The sequence below is a fragment of the Geotrypetes seraphini genome, chromosome 7, assembly GCF_902459505.1.
Source record: "Geotrypetes seraphini chromosome 7, aGeoSer1.1, whole genome shotgun sequence".
Taxonomy (NCBI): domain Eukaryota; kingdom Metazoa; phylum Chordata; class Amphibia; order Gymnophiona; family Dermophiidae; genus Geotrypetes; species Geotrypetes seraphini.
Genome location: NC_047090.1, coordinates 10989640 through 11008989, shown reverse-complemented (window position 1 = coordinate 11008989; position 19350 = coordinate 10989640). Strand labels below are relative to the sequence as shown.

The 19350-nt window shown below is 44.0% G+C and overlaps 1 protein-coding gene across 6 annotated transcripts in view; it reads right to left on the bottom strand.

Moving 5' to 3' along the window:
- Positions 1 to 19350, bottom strand: part of PDE3A (phosphodiesterase 3A) — a 254517-nt gene that overhangs the window by 20434 nt on the left and 214733 nt on the right. For all 6 annotated transcript variants that reach the window (XM_033951589.1, XM_033951586.1, XM_033951585.1 and 3 more), the window contains 6 exons: positions 18248 to 18508; positions 11319 to 11473; positions 9251 to 9366; positions 6465 to 6666; positions 3348 to 3403; positions 644 to 831 (listed from right to left, as the gene is read on the bottom strand). In XM_033951589.1, the coding sequence (XP_033807480.1) occupies positions 644 to 831; positions 3348 to 3403; positions 6465 to 6666; positions 9251 to 9366; positions 11319 to 11473; positions 18248 to 18508 (978 nt within the window). The remainder of the gene's footprint in view (positions 1 to 643; positions 832 to 3347; positions 3404 to 6464; positions 6667 to 9250; positions 9367 to 11318; positions 11474 to 18247; positions 18509 to 19350) is intronic.

Genomic DNA, 19350 nt, shown 5'->3' with positions numbered 1-19350 from the left:
GTTAAAGCTACAGCCTCAACACCCTGAGGTTGTGGGTTCAAACCCACACTGCTCCTTGTGACCTTGGGTAAGTGACCTATTGCCCCAGGTACATTAGATAGACAGGGAAATATGCTTAAGTACCTGAATAAGTTCATGTCAGCTGTTCTGAGCTCCCTGGGGAGAACCATAAAGAAAAATGAATAAATAAATAGTGTGAAAAGTTTCAGCCTCTGATAAACAGAGCTGGTATTGTGATGTCATAATGCCTCATTCCACCAATAAGAGTCAACCTCAGCAGTGATGTCACAATGGCTTCATTGTCCTATATATGGCTCCCTTTTAGTACATTTTGATTTCTAGAGTGGTGCAGTGGTTAAAGCTACAGCTTCAGCACCCTGAGGTTGTGAGTTCAAATCCACACTGCTCCTTGTGACTCTGAGCAAGTCACTTAATCCCCCTATTGCCCCAGGTACATTAGACAGATTGTAATCCCACTGGGACAGACAGGGAAAAATGCTTGAGTACCTAAATAGATTTATGTAAACCGCTCTGAGCTCCCCTAGGTGAACGGTATAGAAAACTGAATGAATGAATGAACGAATGAATAAAATAATTACTTGTATAAGCTAACATCTCAAATAATCTATTGCTCAGAAATTACCTCTGCTGGCAGTAAAGGGTGCAGTATAGTGACCTCCGTCCTGTACGCTCGGCAGACGGATCCCTTCCTGAATTGCGTCAGGTCTCTGGGACCCTCCAGGTCCTCCTCGTTCAGCGGGATGTCACTGCTGTCACTGTTGTTGGTTTCGTGAGTGCTGTCATAGTCAGAGGTGGTTTGAGACGCATCATCTGCAACACAAACCCGACTACTTACTGTGAGAGACGGAAGAGCTGGGGCAGGATCAGGAGAATGAAAGCAACAACTTTGATCTAGGTAGGTTTTTGTTTTTTTTTTAGTTCAAATAATACCACCAGATAATCACCGAAGTTCCAAAGCACACTCACAACTACCTTCTTACCAGCTCCACCAGCAGGTGGCAGCCAACTCCTCTGGCCACAAACTCTTTAAACCTCCTCATTCAGATATGCTCTTCCCCTGCACCTAAAACAAGAGTCTTCACTAACATTATTCAGGTCAAAAATCAAAACTTTTCTATTCAAGGACGCTTACAATACCTAATCTTGGAGCCCCCTCCCCCCTTCTAACATTTAACACCAAACGCTTCTTTTGAAGCAAAATACTTCCTTATGTTCTATCCTTCCCCTTCCGTCATTTTATATTTTATTTTAACTAAATGTATTTTATACCACCTCTTCTTCCTTCTCCCTCTTCTCATGTTAGTCTTGTACTATTTCTGTAACTTCCTCCCTCCCCCACTCCCCCCCCCCCCCGTTTTCCTCAGTTACTGAATTATGTGGATACGATTTTTTATTTCTGATTTTAAATATTATTACTGATTGTAAACAGGTTGAGATCTTTAAGTCTGTCCCCATACGCCTTATGACGAAGACCACACAACATTTTAGTAGCCTTCCTCTGGACCGACTCCATCCTTTTTATATCTTTTTCAAGGTCTCAACAGAGTCTTAAATAGAGGCATCAATACCTCCTCTTTCCTACTGGCCATACCTCTCCCTATGCAACCTAGCAACCTTCTAGCTTTCACCATCACCTTTTCATCCTCTTTGGCCACCTTAAGATCATCACATACAACCACACCCAAGTCCTGCTCTTCTGTTGAACACATAAGTTCTTCACCCCCTAAACTGTACCATTCCCTTTGGTTTTTGCAGCCCAAATGCATGACTTTGCATTTCTTAGCATTAAATTTTAGCTGCCAAATTTCAGACCATTCTTCAAGCTTTGCTAGGTCTTTCTTCATGTTATCCATACCATCTGGGGTGTCTACTCTATTGCAGATTTTGGTATCATCCGCAAAGAGGCAAATCTTACCCGACAACCCTTCAGCAATATCATTTACAAAAATGTTAAAAAGAATAGGCCCAAGAACAGAACCTTGAGGCACACCACTGGTAACCTCCCTTTCCTCAGAGCGATCTCCATTGACCACTACCCTCTGTCTTCTTCCACTCAACCAGATCGAGTTATATCATTCACACTTAGGCCCTGATTCTACAAAGTCTACCTAAAGTTAGGCATCAGTTTCAGCGCCTACTTTAATTGAGAAGTAGGCCTAGTCAGTGCTGATATTGGTACTCAACACCTCACAATCGGTCTTAATTGAAAATCAGGCGCCCAACTCAAAAAAACGTGATTCTATAAAAAGTAGGCGCCTATCTCAAAGCGCCTACACTAAAAGTGGGCAAGATTAGGGGCGGATCCTGGGTGTGCTTTCAAGTTAAGACACGTCTTTGTGAATCAGGTGCCATTAGGCTCTGATATTGGTGGCTAACTTTGTAGAAAGCCTTGGCATCAATTGGGTACACCTAAAAGTTAGGACGCTAAGCGTGATTCTACTGTATAATGGGCGCCTAACTTTAGCACCAACATTTTGGCACCCTTCCCCCATGCTGCTTCCTTCTCTGGGGTCATGTTTGGTGTCAGGTCAAAAGCGCGCCGGGAGAAAGGCGCGAGCAGGCAATTGAGCACAGCGTGGAGGCGCGCACCGAAGAAAATTACTGCTTTTAGGGCTCCGACGGGGGTGGGTGGGGGGGACCCCCCCCACTTTACTTAATACAGATCGCGCCGCGTTGTGGGGGTGTTGTGGGGGGTTTGGGGGTTGTAACCCCCCACATTTTACTGAAAACTTCATTTTTTCCCTGTTTTTAGGGAAAAAGTTAAGTTTACAGTAAAATGTGGAGGGTTACAACCCCCCAAACCCCCCACAACGCCGGCGCGATTTGTATTAAGTAAACTGGGGATGCTCCCCAACAAAACCCCCCGTCGGAGCCCCTAAAAACAGTAATTTTCTTCAGCACGCGCCTCCGTCTTGCGCTCAGTTGTCGGCGCGCGCCTTTGTCTTCCGCGTTGTTGTCTATGAACCGTCATGTTTGAGCATTCTGTGGCGTTGCAGGGATTGTTCCTCCTACTTCCCCCTTGTTAATCTGTCTTGTCTGGTTTTCATTTTTGTTAGTCAGTTGTATTTATCTTTTTTTTTTTTTTAGCATTTCCCTTTTTTATCAATATTGTATTCTCGCTTAGAATTCTGATAGGCATTTAATCAAATTTTAAATAAACTATGAAACTATGTAGGGCATAACTGACTGAAACCCCAAATATGCTTCCCAGGGAATGCATCTTATTAATTCTTCTTTAGCTGGGCCCAGAAGAGAAAGTCATCAGACAGAACCTGTATTTCAGACCGGGCAGTATAGAAACTTTGTAATAAACCATAATGAAGTACCTGTTCTGTCCGCCGCAGCATCTCCACGAGTACTTTGGTTATAGGGTCTTCCACAACTGGAAAACAAAGCGTTTCATAGGCCATCATTTGTCATGGAGAAAACTGAATTGCTATGTTGGTAACGTTTCTAATTTCACTTTCACTCCTGTTTGGTTTTCTATTCCAATGAATAAGATGACAGACATAACGGTGCATTCTCCTTAAGTACAGGGGGCATGAAAACCAGCTGGCAAGGCTGAATCTCTTTCTCCCACTTGCCCTTCCCCCTCTCCCTAGCACATGGCGATGCCACTCCAAGGTATAGGGACCCTGAAGACAGCAACACATAACGACACAGAAGCAACAACTAGGTCATTCAGGCTGCCCAGCTTGACCGTCCCTCGTGCTCGTCTGCTTTTTCTTCTTCTATGATGGCTGGAAGACCCTGCTGATATCTAGTTGTCAGTGAAGAAAGCTTTATTTTAAGATAAGGGAGAGTGTGGCGCAGTGGTTAAAGCTACAGCTTCAGCACCCTGAGGTTCTGGGTTCAAATCCACGCTGCTCCTTGTGACCCTGGGCAAGTCACTTAATTCCCCCCATTGCCCCAGGTCCATTAGACAGATTGTAAGCCTGCCAGGACATACAGGGAAAAGTGCTCGAGTACCTGAATAAATTCATGTAAACCGTTCTAAGCTCCCCTGGAAGAATGGTATAGAAAATTGACTAAATAATTTCAGCCTCTGATAAGCAGAGCTGGTATTGTGACATCATAATGCCTCATTCCACCAATAAGAGCCAGCCTCATCAGTGATGTCACAGTGGCTTGATTGCCCTTTATATGGCTCACTGTTGCTACATTTTGATTTCTAGAGTGGTGCAGTGGTTAAAGCTACAGCCTCAGCACCCTGAGGTTCTGGGTTCAAATCCACGCTGCTCCTTGTGACCCTGGGCAAGTCACTTAATCCCCCCCATTGCCCCAGGTCCATTAGATAGATTGTGAGGAAAAAATGCTTGAGTACCTGAATGAACTCATGTAAACCACTCTGAGCTCCCCTGTGAGAACAGCATAGAAAATGGAATAAATACATTCTAAAACCGTAACACAGCAAATGACGGCAGATAAAGACCTGTACAGCAGGGCTGCCCAATTCCGGTCCTCGAGATCTACTGGCATGCCAGGTTTTCAGGATATCCATGACAGAGATTTGCTTGCACTGCCTTCTTGGTATGCAAATCTCACTCATGGATATCCTGAAAACCTGGCATTTGCCAGTAGATCTCGAGGACCGGAATAGGGCAGCCCTGCTCCACAGTCTAGCCAGCCTACCCAACAAGGTGGCCAAAGTTGTAGCCATTCATGATTAACACTGATGGAGCCTTGGGACAATGTTTGTTAGAACCTATGCATTACGAGCGGCATTTAACTTGCTAATTTGAGCGTTAAGATGTCTTTGCCTCCTCCTTGAGATGCACAGCACGGGAAACAAGTCTCTGAAAATATCATAGCATGTGTTGAATTAGGAAAAAAAACTGGTACTGTAACTATGTCAACCTGTAACCCGTTCTGAGCTCTTTGGGGTTGACGGGTAGAAAAATGAATTCAATAAATAAATACAATATGCAGACTCAATCGTCATCTGTCTTTTTGCCATTTGAGAGTAAGAGGCTGTAGAAGACTGTCTGGCATTGGCTTTACGTCCGATTCAGGGCTTAACCTAAATTATTCAAGAAAGATTGTCCTGAAATGTGTTCTCAAGTGGATTACCTCTATTATTATTGGCCTTAACAAATAAATTCATCCAGCCAACATCGATAGACAATAACTCACAAATTATTTATGGTCTGGATATTGACTCAATCTTTGCAATATTATGTTGTTTTTCAAGACGCCTCAGCCCCACCACTCCACCGCAGAAAGTTATATTCAAATCGCGGGAAGCTTCTGGTGGAACTTCATCATTGGCTGTCTTTGATTTGCCACAAAAATATTTTTTAAAACTTTTTAATTTTTCATTTTTTCTTAATTACTCTTATATATTGATAATAAATATCTCAACTGCATTGGATTAGAAAGTGAAATCCTCCACGGATAATACTTATCTCAGCCAACCAAGGGAGCCAGACCCGACATGTTTCGCACGTATATCGTGCTTTTTCAAGGGTCTCCCAAGGTGCGCTGCCGTCATCCGACTCCAAAATTTGCTCTTTAAAATTTTGCTCTTTAAAATTTTGGAGTCGGATGATGGCGGCGCACCTTGGGAGACCCTTGAAAAAGCACGATATACGTGCGAAACATGGCGGGTCTGGCTCCCTTGGTTGGCTGAGATAAGTATTATCCGTGGAGGATTTCACTTTCTAATCTAATGCAATTGAGATATTTATTATCAATATATAAGAGTAATTAAGAAAAAATGAAAAATTAAAAAGTTTTAAAAAATATTTTTGTGGCAAATCAAAGACAGCCAATGATGAAGTTCCACCAGAAGCTTCCCGCGATTTGAATATAACTTTCTGCGGTGGAGTGGTGGGGCTGAGGCGTCTTGAAAAACAACATAATATTGCAAAGATTGAGTCAATATCCAGACCATAAATAATTTGTGAGTTATTGTCTCAAGTGGATTACAGCACCACTGTGGGACAATAGGTTGGAATCCTCTAATGAGGAGGATACACTTCAGGGCATCGTGAAATTTCTTCTCAGACTGAGGAAATTGTGCTGTGAAGGTGGAGGAGTGGCCAGGGCTGCGGCCTCAGGTTCAAGCCCAGCGCTGCTCCTTCTGACCCTGGGCAGGTCACTTAACACTCAGTTGCCCCAGGCAGATTGGTCAGCTTGTGAGCCCAGCTTGGACAGATAGGGAGAAATACTTGAGGGCTGAGGCTATAAGTGCTATGATAAATAAATCGATTTAACCCTTTTGGAATCTCTGGAAGTCATGCTGAAACCCAGTGGAGTTGGGTCCTTTCTACAAGAAAGTTATTCTTGGTGACAACCGGGTGTTCTTGCTCCTTCTTTGACCACCCCCTCTCTTTTTGCATTTGGTGTCGTGCTGTGGAGATTTATTCCTGCTCTGCTATTTTCCTTTCTAAGAAAGCCATGAAGTAAGACCGATGGTATCAAGTTACTGAATTAACACTTACCTACTGCAGATAATTGGAGGGCCTAGGAAGTGTTCAGGAACCTCAGGTGCGCTCTTAGTATAGGCCAAGGCCTTGTGTGGACTCAGGCTGGTGCTTTCTGGAAACTGCAAGTTAGACGTTTTGTTGATGGGGCTGGTAGCGGGGGTCCCCTGGAGGGGTGAATTGCATGGGGAGGTGAGAGGCGAAATATTTGTAGGGATACCTAGCAAAAAAAAAAAAAAAAAAGGCAGTTTCTGGTTAAACACATTTCTGTAGATTACTACAAGCATCACAAACCCTTACTACATGAAAGAATTCTAGGCGTGGACCCAAGTTTGATTCTCTGGGCTGGGTGAAAATGCACTTCACTCAATAGCAAAACTAGTGCGTGCTCCCTGGAAGCAAGGGTCTGAGGTGCCCTAGGTAAACCAAGCATGGGTGGCCACCAGCATATGTCACCAAGCGACAGAAACAGCTTCTAGAACACTAGGTGCCAACTTAAACCAGCCATTGACTTGAAAGTGGCTGCGCCTATATTTTGGCGTGCCAATGTGGCATTATGTGCTCTCAAGTTACAGAATTACTCTAATTATCCATCAAAACCACAAAGAAAGTGATGGCAAAACGTAGGAACTGCGCTCCCAATCACTTGCAGTCTTTGATCTCCTTCTTTCACTAGCGGGCAGCTTTTGAGCAGTCTCTGCTCCTTGGGGTCTTTTCACTTTAGGGATCTCCAGCAGTGTAAATGATCGTGTATATGGAAAACCCCCTCCCCTTCTCCTCTCAGTCTGCATTTCCTCACACATAGTCACTCCTCAGACTCTGAAATGGCCTGGCGACTGTGGAAAGTCCCTCCTCTCCTCTTTACGAATCACTGAAGCTCTCTGGACTAGACAGGAAGGGTTGGGATGCACCTTCTCTCTCTTTGTCTCTGGCACCTGTAGCCCCACCACTCCTGAGCTCCAATACTTTCCCCTATTTAGACTGTCGAGATACTGTTTTCTGGAGGACAGGATAGGACCTCCTGGGTGACCTCTTCCTTTCTTCTTAAAAAGTCACCTTAACTGCAATTCCGTACAGGTTACATGTATCAATGTCTAGACCGCAGAACTTACAAAATCCTGTCAGACATGGTTGGTGTAACTTCGGGAGTCTCAGGTGCTCAGATTCCATTACTAAATGAACTTGGGCTGCCTATATAGAGGCCCCCAGATGTTTCCCAGGGTTCAGCTATGGTCCAGACGTTCACCCTTCCCTTTCTCTTTCTTGTGGGAACAGGCTCTGGTCCTTCCTTCTCAGCATCTTGGGTTGAAGTCTAAGGTTCAAAGAAACCCACCCCTTCCCCACTACATTTTCCTTTCTACTGGACCTCTCTAGGGGAGGAGGACAATAAGACCCTTCTTCCATTCCTGGCTTTATCCCCATAACAGACATCCTCCCTTCACTGCCCTGCAGGAGGACCCAGAAAGGTCCTCCAGAGACCACAGAGGAAGCACATGGTGTCATATTCTGCTACATTCACTACTTTTCACATAGCATGAGAGCAATTTCTAAGAGTCATTTACCCAGGAGAAAGATTCATCTAACGATATCCACCTTGCCTGAAAGTAGCAGTTATTGTGGCTGACTGCAATTGCTCTTTGCCCTCACTCCAGAAGCTGCCGCCATCGGTGACTGCCCGCTTACCTAATGATTAAGCCAGCCCAGCTTGGAAGGAACCTGGCTGAGGACAGTTACTACAATGACTAGAGCCGGACTAAAGCAAGTGGCACCAGCTTCCAGCCCTGGTTCTGAATGCACTGGAAGCTCCAAGGAGCAAAGAGCAACTGATCCAACAGCCCCAACGCAACTCTGACAATAAGAGAAGAAATGACTCAATGTTGAAAAATTTATTACAGGGTCAACACTGGACTAGCAGCAGAATTTAAATTAATGCATCTATTCAGAAGGGCACAAATACTAGCGCCAATGTATGCAAATCTATCTCATGCATATTCATTAGGGATATTCCTATTGCACTTTCCCTAATGAACCTGAGCCTTGGGGACTGATTTCAAGTCAGGAACTGAAAGTTACCACTCCAAATCACTTTCCTTTCCTGGATGCATCTGCTTTGGCCGTTTTGCAAATAAAAAGAGCCTCCACAGATTTAGAAAAGAAAAGAACAGCATCTATTCAGTCAGAGCAAGTTGAACAACAGAAAAGGCTAGGCTGGCTTGTCTGTATAGTTACCCAGGTACCAATGCTGAATACTGACAGTACCTGGGTAACTTTCAGCAGCTGATGATTAACTGAATATTCAGTACGGGACAGCGCTGTATATCTTGTCGTTAATCAGCCATTTTCTAAACACTGGCTGACCACCACAGGCTACATTTTCTGAAAAACTCATGGGCTCTGTCCAGTCTAACTCCTGGTGCTGCACTAGAAATTCCCATAGAGTTTGGGTTTTCTCCTCCTAATTCTCGATGCTCATCAATTTCTCTGTCTCCATCACATTCCCAGGAAGGCCTTTCACACATCCATCACCCTTTCTGGAAAGAACTATTTCCTGTGTTGCTTTACTTGGCTTCCTTTGCCGTCACACTGTCACAGCCTGCAAAAATGATTTTGGATCTGACCCAAACTAAAGACCTCTTTGTGTCCAAGTTTGGCTTGTACACATTAAAATGTTCATGGAATTACACATATCGAATGCAAGAACACAACGGTCAATCCATCTCTCTACTCTCCTAATTCCTACATGTAGGCATGCGAAACACAGGCAGCAAAGTGGGAAGAAAAAGACTTCTTGTTTGGTTGTTTACCTTGCCGACTTAGCCTTTTGGAATTCAGATGGTTGACGGGACAGGAGGCTGAGAAGGAACGACTTTTGGTCATATTTGGTAAACCTGAGCTGTTCCATGTGTCTGACATTAAGGTGCTGTAAAAGCAAGGGACAAAGAGCCGTCAGTATACAGGAAGCATTTACTGATTTAAAAGATTTATGACCTGCTCCACTCACTGTTCTGGGCAGGAAACAAACAGACATAAACATTCAAGTAGCACTTGGAAAAGAAGATGTTATAAAGCATTCAACAAAAGACAGGTAGGACTCGGTCTCATGCAGAGAAACACAGCAATGGCTTCGGCCTCACGCTAACCGTTATATTCTATAGGCGCCTTAGCATTTAGCGTGCCTTAATACAAGGACCCCCAAGAGAGGTGCCGGTACGGATGGCTATTCTCTACAGAGTGCTAGGAGAGCGTTCTAGAATGGCCTCTGGTTACCCAGGTTCCGTTCTAGAACAGAACATGAGCTGGCATTAGGCGCTACAACTTGCACCATGTCAAAGGCAGGCCTAGGAGTACAGTATGGGCCTGGGTCATGCATTTGGCACAACCAAAGCGGTTGGCGCTTACACACACAACTGACCCTATTTGATGGATTTCACCTGCCATGACCCACTGATGCACTTCTCCCCTTTGCAGTTACACACCGCAGTACCTACGAAGCGCCTAAGCGCAGTTTCGTGCGTAACTGCTGTTCACACCCATTTTGGTTCTTAAATTCCATTCAAGCATCAAACGTTGGTTGCTAAATTGGTACCTAACTTGTGGGGCACCACACAGAATTAGCAGCCAGTCTACAGAAGGCATGCTTGCTTACCTGTGATAGGTGTTCCGCAAAGACAGCAGGATATGGGGTACCATCAACAGGTGGAACTTTAACTTCTAGAGGAGGGCTTCTCAAACCTGTCCTGGGGACCCCACAACCTATGTTCCTGAGCACATGACACTCTAGCATGGCCACTTACAAAAAACACTTGCAAATCTGGAAAATCATTGGTTTTCAGAACTTGTCGCTCACACGAGGACACACCTGGCCAATCCTTAGAGGGAGCATTGCCCACAACCAGTTAGTTTTCAGGATGTTCACGATAAGTATGCATGAGTCACCAATGCATATGAATTGTGGGTATCCTGAAAACCTGATTGCCTGTAGGGTCCCCAAGGTAGGTGTGGAAGCTTTTACAGGGAAGTCCATAGAGTCAAGGTCATAAGGTTTGATCTCGATGGAAGTTGTTACTATGCATCATTGTCAGCTGTTCTGACTTTTATTAGAGAGATTTGGAGCAACACAAAAATCAAGCCTCAGATCAGCTGCTTTTCTGGGAAAATAAGTGCGACAGCTGTTCTTACCACTAAATTTATTTGTCTGTGGAAAAAAATCATAAGTTGGAGCAGTACGTTCCTCTATTTTGATTTCCTTTATGCTCAGAATGGGTTACAGGTTAACATATATAATCTACACTACAGTTCACAATTAAGCAAGTCACAGAGCAAGCTTTTTCAATTCAAGTTTCTAGCCTAACTCGACACATACTAGGGATCTAATAGCAATCTAAGCCCACGGTTTGGGCACCTCTTGGCAGGCGTTCCATCCCCCCCCCCCCACCCAACCTGCGAGTTCTGTCCTCATCTGAATATGCTTCCTGTGGCATATTCCCTTCAGAAAGACACATTCTCTGCTGCTTTGAGTTTGGGGCTTTTAGCAGGGTGCCCTGCCTCCCTCAGAACGATTATTTACATGGACAGAAAATTTTCGTACTTTTTTTTTCTCCCAAAATAACTTTACTAGTTATTTTACCTCTGTGCAGTAAACTGATTTGTGCACCTTGGTTCTCCCTGATTTCCAGACACTTTCTTCCATGCTCGTTTGGTACTGAGAGGAGTTTTGAAGGGCAGATGCCATCCACACTTGTGCTAATTCACCCTGATGATTCTCTGCATTCATACTTAAGAATTTTCATCTCTCAGAAAACAAAGCTACCCGCTGTTACGGCAAGGCTCAAGAGCCACAAGGGCCCGTGTCAGACAGTACTTCTGGCTCACCCTGGGGTAGGAGCTTCATGAGGTCTGAGGCTGCCACTGCGGTCTCTCCGTACAGGTGCTGGCTCCAGTGTGGGTAAACCTGTGGCTGACGTAGTAGTCGTCCACGTGGATGAAACTCGTCGTAAGAGCCCTGGTGGAAGACTCCTCCTGAGGCGCTGTGGAGAAAGGAGAGGAAGAATTATATCTGCACCAAAGGACATTTCCTTATCATTTTTAAAGTTGCACCACATCATTTCCCACACTATATATTATTTTAAGAAAAGAAACATAGAAACATGATGGCAGATAAAGGCCAAATGGCCCATCTAGTCTGCCCATCCGCAGTAACCATTATCTCTTTCTCTCTCTAAGAGATCCCAGGCTTTCTTGAATTCAAACACAGTCTCTGTCTCCACCACCTCTTCCTGGAGACTGTTCCAGAGATCTACCACCCTTTCTGTAAAAAAGTATTTCCTCAGATTACTCCGGAGCCTATCACCTCTTAACTTCATCCTATGCCCTCTCATTGCTGAGTTTCCTTCCAAATAAAAGAGACTTGACTCATGCGCATTTACATCATGTAGGTATTTAAACGTCTCTAACATATCTCCCCGCCTTTCCTCAAAAGTATACAGATTGAGATCTTTAAGTCTGTCCCCATACGCCTTATGATGAAGACCACATACCATTTTAGTATCCTTCCTCTGGACCGACTCCATCCTTTTTATGTCTTTTTGAAGGTGTGGCCTCCAGAATTGTACTCAATATTCTAAATGAAGTCTCATCAAAGTCTTATACAAGGGCATCGATACCTCCTTTTTCCTACTGGCCATACCTCTCCCTGTTCACCCCATCCTTCTAGCTTTCACTGTCACCTTTTCAACCTGTTTGGCCACCTTAGGATCATCACATACAATCACACTCAAGTCCTGCTCTTCTGTTGTGCACCTAAGTTCTTCACCCCCCCCCCCCTAAACTGTACCGTTCCTTCGGGTTTTTGCAGCCCAAATGCATGACCTTGCATTTGTTAGCATAAAACTTTAGCTGCCAAGTTTTGTTGGGGAGGGGGGGGAGAGCCTAAATTGCTATGGCATTACCTTATGGGGGTTTGGGTACTGCCTTATAAACTGATATTGTACTGGAATGGGATTACTTTTATCCTACCCACTTAATATACCTTCTACATGCTCATCTAACTGTCGAAAATGCTTTATAAAGTTACCCCAATGAAGGTAGTTTCGAGAAAGGGGCTCTCTGAAAACTGCCCACCCTCCTTACAGGAAGAAGATGGCTCCTTGAATCTGTGTGTCTCTTAGGACTCACTGTTGTGCCCTGATTACAGCTGGCTTAAACGTCTTTATTTAATTTTATAAAATACAATAATTCAACACAACAATTAATCTAATGACATTTAAGCCCTTCTCCCTCTCCCCATCAAAATTGTAAAAATAGAAAAATTGGGAGTACAAACCAGAAAGACAAGTCAATTAGCATCTATTCTACAATCGTCATCTAAAAGAGCCCAAACCCTCTAAAAATATCGAACGGAACGTGGGTTAACAACACCTACTTCTTCACATTTATGCGTAAGACAGATTCTCACCCACCATGCAGGACAAGAAAGAACTGTACGATTTTTCCATTCTGATAAGACCCATAAGAGCATCAAATAGTTTGGCCTTAATTTTTTTTTTTTTTTTTAACTAAATGCGACAAGATAGCAGAACGCAAAATAACAATTTTATAAGACAGCTCTCTACAGAATCCAAAGATTTCTTGCACTCGTTGCCAGACTTCACCCCAAGACATTTTAACAGCATGGCATCCATAAGAATTGCCGCTGCTGGGTCAGACCAGTGGTCCATCGTGCCCGGCAGTCCGCTCAACGCCCTAACTGAGGCTAGCCCTATCAGCAGCCTACATCAGTTGTACAAGTCCAGCAAAAATTAGATCCATGTGATGACAATTACAGCTGTTCTTTATTACCCCTTAGAAAAGTGTGCATCCGGAAGTGCGTGGATGTTGACATGACGACATCATGTGCACGTGACATCATCATGTAGCTGTTCACGCATGTGCAGATGTGCTCCAGCCGCTGCCGTGGTGGGGTTCTAGAGGCCTCTTGCCGTGAGAGGCACATCCTGTAAGCAGTCGGCTGACACCAGCACCTCTCCTCCTCGGGTGTCTGGCAGCACACCTGGAATTTGTCGTGACACACAGTTTGCAACAGAGTTGTTGTTCCAGACAACCACATGGCCTGCTGAACTGTTAAGCCAGTCCTGCCTCTAGGCTCATCGCATGCCTTTTTGAATTCCATCACCAACTACTCTGGGAGAACATTCCAAGCATCCACTACCCTTTCAATGAAAATATGTTCTTCCTGAGTCTACTACAAGAATGTAGAATGATATCATAGTCTTGCCTTAATACCTTTCAATTAAATGTCTATATCGTACCTCCCCTCTAGGGTACGTATAGCTAGGTCCTCAGGTCTGATCCCTGCACAACTTTGACTGTGTTTCTGCACTGCCTTTAGCCTCCAAAACTGAGCATAATATTGCATAGGAACATAAGATCAGACCAAAATTCACCAAGCTCAGTTTCTGACTGCAGCCAGCCCTAGTCACAAGCACCAAGTAGATCCACAGCAAGACAAAGTTAGACAAGTTTGTGCTGAATCAGAACGTACGCAGTTAGGGCGCTGTTGACCAGGGGGCCGCCGCGTGAGCGGACTGCTGGGCACGATGGACCACTGGTCTGACCCAGCAGCGGAAATTCTTATGTTCTAAGTAGATCCAAGAGATCCAAGAGATCCAAGAACCATTGCCGCTGATCTTGCCTCTCCAAGATGATAAAGGGGATGGAACTCCTCTCGTATGAGGAAAGACTAAAACGGTTAGGGCTCTTCAGCTTGGAAAAGAGACGGCTGAGGGGAGATAGGATTGACGTCTACAAAATCCTGAGTGGAGTAGAACGGGAACAAGTGGATCGATTTTTCACTCCGTCAAAAATGACAAAAACTAGGGGACACTCAATGAAGTTACAGGGAAATACTGTTAAATCCAATAGGAGGAAATTTTTTTTCACTCAGAGAATAGTTAAGCTCTGGAACACGTTGCCAGAGGATGTGGTAAGAGCGGATAGCGTAGCTGGTTTTAAGAAAAGTTTGGACAATTTCCTAGAGGAAAAATCTATAGTCTGTTATTGAGAAAGACATGGGGGATGCCACTGCTTGACCTGGATCGGTAGAATGGAATGTTGCTACTCTGGGGATTCTAGAATCTTGTTACTCTCTGGGATTCCAGAATCTTGCTATTCCTTGGGATTCTGTATGGAATGTTGCTACTCTTCGGGTTTTGGCCAGGTACTAGCACTAGATTGGCCACCGTGAGAACGGCTAGTGGGCCTGATGGACCTTTGGTCTGACCCAGTAAGGCTATTCTTATGTTCATATGCAGTCTAAAATGGCTGTGAGTAGTGGGAACAGGGGCAGATGAATGTTTGAATGTTATGGTCGATTGTGAGGACATAAACTGATAACTAATAGCACTCTCTCCACATAGCCTATTATTATGTCACTTTATTTTTTAATGAACTGTAAACCAAATCGAGTTCCTTCAGGAAATGATCCAGTATATAAACTGAAGATTAGATTAGATGATAATGATGGGTAGGGTTGATGTTTATTACTGTTGAGAGTGTACAAGATGTAGGGTGAGGACTGATAGTGTTTAACTAACAGCCCTTCGAAATACACCGGGTGTAGAGGACATTTAGAACTGTATCTACTAAAGGTTATTCCTAGTGTGCATGAAAGCACTCACCGCAAAGCATGTTAAAGCATTTTCTGCTAACATTTTTGCATGTGCTAAGTGCACATTATTTCTATTTAATATTTGAGTGTGGATGCTCTATTCACACTAGACACGCACTTGACCATGGCTGACCACACAAATTTAACAGTGAAGAAATGCTTTTATATACTATGGAAGCTAAGGACTATTAAAAAATACTTTGACAGAACATCCTTCAGGTTACTGGTACAATCGCTGATCCTATCCACCCTGGACTACTGCAACATCGTCTACCTGGGTATCTCATGAAAAACAATAAAGAAACTGAGATTAGTGCAAAACACTGCAGTTCGCCTAATCTTCGGACTGAGAAAAAACGACCACATTAGCCCATATTACAAAAAACTGCACTGGCTACCAACGGAAGCGCCAATACTGTTCAAATTTGCATGCGTTGCTTCAAACAAATCTGGGGGCCTAGCACCTTCCTACCTGCAAACACACTTCACTCTACACAACCCCACACGAGCAACCAGAAACAAAAACATCTTCGCCTATCCTAAAATCACTGGCTGCAAATACAAATCCTACCTTGACAGAACCTTCATGCTCCAAGCTAACAAACAACAATCCTGGCTGGGAAACTACATAAATAAAACCAGACAGACCTACAATGCATTCCGAAAATCAATCAAATTCAGCACCTAAACAGACCGACCTTCGCTCTACGCATTTTTCCCCTACAAACCCAAAGCAATCTTTCAGGCAATCCCAACCCCTCTCACTTCCCTCCCCTTACAACCCCTCTTACATTCCCTCCCCTTCAACCCTTCTCTTCTGTAACATTCCCCTCACGCATTTGTAATTCGCTGAATGTCCAGCCTTCTTTCAATGTGAACCGCCTAGAAGACGTCTGACTATGGCGGTATAGAAAAATAAAGTTTTTCTTATTATTCAGCTGGCATGTTGGTTAGCATATCCATAATGTGGGTCCCCTAACCGCCTTCTCACGCATCAATGTTTTTCAAGTTATGAGCGCTAATCTGAATAGTGCACAACCTGAAAAAGAAATACCTGAAAATGTCCTATTCCTGGCCGTAGCGAGCAGGAAAGTTTCTCATTAGCACACGCTAAGCCCATTTCCCAGCACTCTGAAGTAGACATACCATAAAGTCATGAACGACAGGATGGGGCCAGTATTACCTAGTTCACCCCCTCCTTTACGAACACGTAGGGTGAATTTTAGTGCCAGCAGCGACGGTAACTGCTCCGACATGCATAGGAATTTTATGATCGTTGGAGCAGTTACCACCACTGCTGGCGTTAAATCCCTTGCTACGTGTTTGTAAAGGAGGGGGTCAATGCGCTAATGCATATTACCCTGAGATAATGAAAGTTAGTTAGTAAATGGGTCCCACTGAGAATAACGGAGCTTGCAGTAAATACTGTGCATCAAATTATCTGAACATGTTAGTAAATGAGGCTTTTAGGCTCTAGGTCCACATTAGTGTCTTCTATTCCGCCAATACCTTTCGGTTCTAGGCGGATTACAAAAGAATTGGTCTGGGCATACCCAGTGAAGTTACAAGATAGATAATTAGAAGAAGCATTAGGTTCCGGGGATACAGTATACCCTCGCGAATTTGTGGTTCCAAATTCGCTGACTCAGTAATTTGCGGATTTTTCCCTGAAGGTAAAATTGCTGCTGAATGGAAGTGACAGCTAAGGACGAGCGATTCTGTGGGCCGGCGCGTGTGTGGGGGAGAGAGCCTCGCAATAATATCCAAAGGCGGGCAGAATGAACTGCATTCGTTTGGTTGAAGCTGTCTGGTGCCGGTGAGAGGGCGGAGGAGGGGGAGTGCCGAGAGCGCGAGGTTTAGGGGGCAAGCAGGTGACAAGGGGTTTTTATGTGTTTTGTCTTCCGTGCACTGATTACAGTACTCTTCCGAAATTCGCAGTTTTTCGACATTTGCGGTCACTCCGAGAACGTAACCCCCGCGAATTTTGGGGGAATACTTCATATTGAGAAGGTTAGTTTGACTTACTAATTTCCCGAATAGCTTGGTTTTTAATTCTCTCCTGAAGGTTTTGTGGTTGGACATTGTGATCAGTAGGCTGGAGATGTGTATCAGCTGTACCTGAATTTATAACTTGTTTTGATTTTGGCTTGGGAAACGAAATCCAAATGGTGACGTGATAGGAGGGGATATTGAGGATGGGGAGGACCCGGGTTGAAGAATAAATGGTTGGTGGTATCCTTTTTGCTTTCTATATATCTCGGTTGTAAAAGCTTTCTAAATTCATGTACTTGAGGCACGCAGAGCAGGCTGGGATTGCAGGGGGTGAAAAGGCGCTCTGTTCCAGGCCCTGTGTGACATGCATACAAAGTGCTCTGCAAAGACAGCCAATATTTAAAAGTCATTTATTATTTTTTCTTTCATTTTTTCTTTCCCCAGGCCCAAATTTAGGCAACTGCCAAGGGCACTGGATTTTGAAGGCAGAAATCGTCTGCTCTATGATCTCTCCCCTCCCGACCACTTTCCAGTCCTGCCTACTCCTGTAGACAGAGAGCTTTTCTCTCCGAGCGTTTAATGAGTAAAGTAAGATGCATCAAAGCCACGGGGTCTCTGTCGTTTGCTTAATGTACCAATCTTTCACCAGACTCACTCAAGAACCAGACCCAGTGTTTTGAAGTTTTTTCTGTTGAAAAATCTAGCAAGTGAACATTTGACCAGCTAGATTTAGAGCACCTAGATCAGGGGATGATACTGAACTAGCACAAAACTGATTTCTTTTGAGATCTATAATTCATGAAGTCGCTAGGACTCAAACACACCTAACTAAGTAGACCAGGGATTTCCAAGCACTAACCAGCTAAGTTGCTGCTAGGAAAAAATGTTATCACCCTTTAAACTGAGAAATCTTCCTCCCCCAGTTCTTTCAATAAAAACTATGCTGTTTCTCTTGCACAGTTCAGACCTTTCCCTCCCCTCCCTTCTTTTGCAATTTAAAAAATGTCTCCGTGGAAGTGAGATTCCTCCCTTGCTCCCTACTTCTCCCAAATGAAGAGTATCACCACGGATCCTCCTCCCCCTCCTGTCCAAAGAAAGAGAAATTAGAGGAACGGCACATTTACTAGATAAAAACAAAATGTACCTTGGGAATGGTCATCTTTTCTCCTCGTTCTGGGCATTCCTCTGAGTCTGAGCAGGCGTATTTCTCATTAAAGGACCCCAGTGGATTGATCCTAGGTTTGTGGATAGGCTGAATGGTTAACTGGGTGCTCAGCAGGTTGCTTACTGCCCTTAGGGTTGTGCATACATTCATGGGCAGAGAAGGATCAGCCAGGAGGTCGGTAATGAGTCCATGAGCTTCTCCCATAACAGCAATATCAACGGCGATACTGGTCCCCAACGGCTACAAGAGAAAGGATAAGTTAAGAACACAAGACAATACGACCTAGGGTCAGACTAATGAGCCATTGCACTATTTTGCCCTATGATGCTGCATGGGCCTCTTAGCGTGTAAATCGCCTGCACTGGATAAGTGTGATTAAGAAATCCTGATTAGATTCTCTTTTGTCTACTGCCTTTCAGCACAACCTCTTCCCCTCATTTACTTTCTCCTTTCTGTCCCGAGCTTGGGTAGAGAGGAAATAAATAGAAAGACAACGGGGGCTGTCCCACCGTCTCCAAGGGCTGCCACTGGCCCCAGGCCTTGCTTTGGAGAACGATGCTCTAGAACAGTTGTTCTCACACTAAACGGAGCAAATGTTTTTCATGGCAATCCATCGGCTTCACTACATTCGCTTACGCCGACGACATACAACTTTTACATCCAATCGACCCTAATAACTCTAATTAATACAAAACTCGAAAAAGTACACCACTGGTTAAACATGAATCGTCTAGCACTAAATATCACTAAATCAAATATACTGCTCTTTCCTTGGAAAGATAATCCAACATTTATCTCACCAATTTCCATACTTGGACTTCCTTTACAAGTGGTACAAAAAACTAAAATTCTCGGAGTTATTCTTGATAACAAACTTTCCTTCCATGACCACATCAATAGCGTCATTAAATCTTCATTTTTCAGACTTAGACAAATACGATCAATCTCTAAATTATTCAATACTGATTCTTTAAAGATACTCATTCATTCTCTCATTATATCCAAATTAGATTACTGCAATGCCCTGTTTAAAGGTATTGCCCAAAAGGAGATCAAGCGTTTGCAGATCATACGAAATACAG